The 2112-nt window shown below is 41.1% G+C and overlaps 1 protein-coding gene across 1 annotated transcript in view; it reads left to right on the forward strand.

The window, feature by feature from the left end:
- Nucleotides 1–1396: 1396 nt before the first annotated feature.
- Nucleotides 1397–2112, forward strand: part of FAM150A (family with sequence similarity 150, member A) — a 12304-nt gene continuing 11588 nt past the window's right edge. The window contains exon 1 of the mRNA XM_010006886.1: nucleotides 1397–1430. Within this exon, the coding sequence (XP_010005188.1) occupies nucleotides 1397–1430 (34 nt within the window). The remainder of the gene's footprint in view (nucleotides 1431–2112) is intronic.

Below are 2112 nucleotides of genomic sequence, written 5' to 3' on the forward strand. Positions count from 1 at the left end.
GAAGTTTTCATGCCCCAAGTCAACAAACTGTTGTGTGGATTTGGCTTATTTCAGTGTTGCAAGCACAGGTCTTCTTGTTCTTTATACTACAGTAGGACATGAATTTTCCAGGTGATGGGGTGCTGGAGAGAGTGCAAACACAGCGTAAAAATCAGCACCTGCTGTCACAGCTTTGCGGTCTGAACAGACAAAAGACAGAGACTGAAAGCACAGAAAGGTGAAAAAACTGATCCAAGGTGAAGAAACTATGTCATATATTACAGGTCAAACATATGCCTGAGCCTCGGGCTGTGGCTTGTTTTGTCTTTGGCCTTTCTGTAATCATGTCCAAATTACTGAAAAATTAAACATTCCTGTCAGCTACTAGGTGCTGAATAACAACTGAAAAGTGCACAGAACAATTTTCTAGGGAATTAGCTTAACAATAGTGATTTGAATAATCTTTGGGAAGTTTCCAACAAAATGGAAGAGAGGCTGGAGCAGCTGTTGCTCACTGCTTCTTAGCTCAGACCTTGCTAGCTCCCCCCGTCATCCGATCTGTCCCAGCAAGGGACAAAACTCAGGCAGATTGAGTCATCTTTTGCCTGAAGTCACAAGATCTGTGAAGTTTCACAGCTTGGGAAGATTAACAATATGGATGGTTTAGAACAAACTTGCAGTACAAACTTCTCCATTCTGTGTGTGAATCAGAGCTGGAAAACCCTCTAAATTTGTCTTGTCTCTATATTTTTGCCATAAATACTAGTATTTTAAACAGAAGTAGATCTGTTCTAGAACCCTTTAATAGCTTGGCCATTGCTGTCTGTGGAAGGGCTGTGTAGAACAGACAGCATTTTGCTCCAGGTGAGTAACTATCTAGGGACACACATAGAAGTCCTAATCTAAATACATAAGAAATCTTTGAACTAAGATTATTTATGGTTATAAATTGAGATTATACCTAGGATGAACTCACGGTCAATAGCATCACGCCTTTAAACTCAAATGTACACTCTCTGGTGAGCAGTGCAGATTTTGTAAGACTTTTTGGGCACAAGAATGCTGCAGTCTGAATGTTCTCCCAGCTGATTAATAGCAGCCAGTTACTCTGTCCCATGGGATACATACTGACTGTATTTGACTTCTTTATGTAACATGGTCTTGAGGCAAGAATGGATTAAATGAACACTTTACACTCAACATTTCCTGTTCGTTTGCGTTTCACACTTAAATGTCTTTATTCCTTCATTTTCATGTTTCTTTTGTGGTTTTGCCCAGTGTGACTTCCAAGTGTTTCGATTTTAGTAATGCATGCCAATCTCTCTTATTATATTAATGTTTCTGCTTTTCTTTGGGGAAATAAATTTGTCAGAGGAGTTTAACTTGCATTGTGAGGATGTGAGGGTACATTGTGAGAATGGATATCAAGCTATCTGTTCTAATAGTGATAGGTAACATATGAAATATGACTGGGGTAACTAAGAGCCTATAAGAAGTCAGTGTAGAAGTTTGGTTGTGATAATTTTTCAATGTCTTTATAAAAGCATCTTGAATGGACTTGAGATCCTTCTGGTTGCTGTGTGATCTGGTTGGGAGTCAGTGATACATACTCTTTGAAAAAGATTTTCATGAGTTCAATTTAAATAGTCCTTTGGGACCTGAGCCTCACAGTTGTGTGCAGATAGGAAGGCTTGGATACGCTGCTGGAAGACTGAAGAAGAACACTGTGCTTGTGTTGGGCAATTTGCAGTTGAGGCAGAATTGCCCCTGCTGTTGGAGTCAGTGGACAGAAGTGTTCCAGTAACCTGTGTTGCCTGTGATTTTCATACAAATGAGCTTAGGTTGTCTTTGTGGAGGGCTTGGGGCTCACTGATTGTTTTACCAAACAAATGCACTGTGCTATTAAGAAAAAGAACTCTTGAAGAAAGCTGAAACATGGGGACATGTTGAAAAGCTTGATTGGTGCCTGGAGGGATGGCAGCTGCAGCAGGAGAGGAGCAGGCAAGCAGTCAATATAGTTCAGCCACTTTCCAATGCACAACTGACCCAATTTTCGCTACTGGGACAGACATAGCTGGGCTGGTGTGAACCTTGGGCTTCTGCTCCTGCGAAGCAGACCCTGCAGCATTCCTG

Source organism: Chaetura pelagica, unplaced genomic scaffold (genome assembly GCF_000747805.2).
Source record: "Chaetura pelagica isolate M959 unplaced genomic scaffold, ChaPel_1.0 scaffold109, whole genome shotgun sequence".
NCBI classification, from domain to species: Eukaryota; Metazoa; Chordata; class Aves; order Apodiformes; family Apodidae; genus Chaetura; species Chaetura pelagica.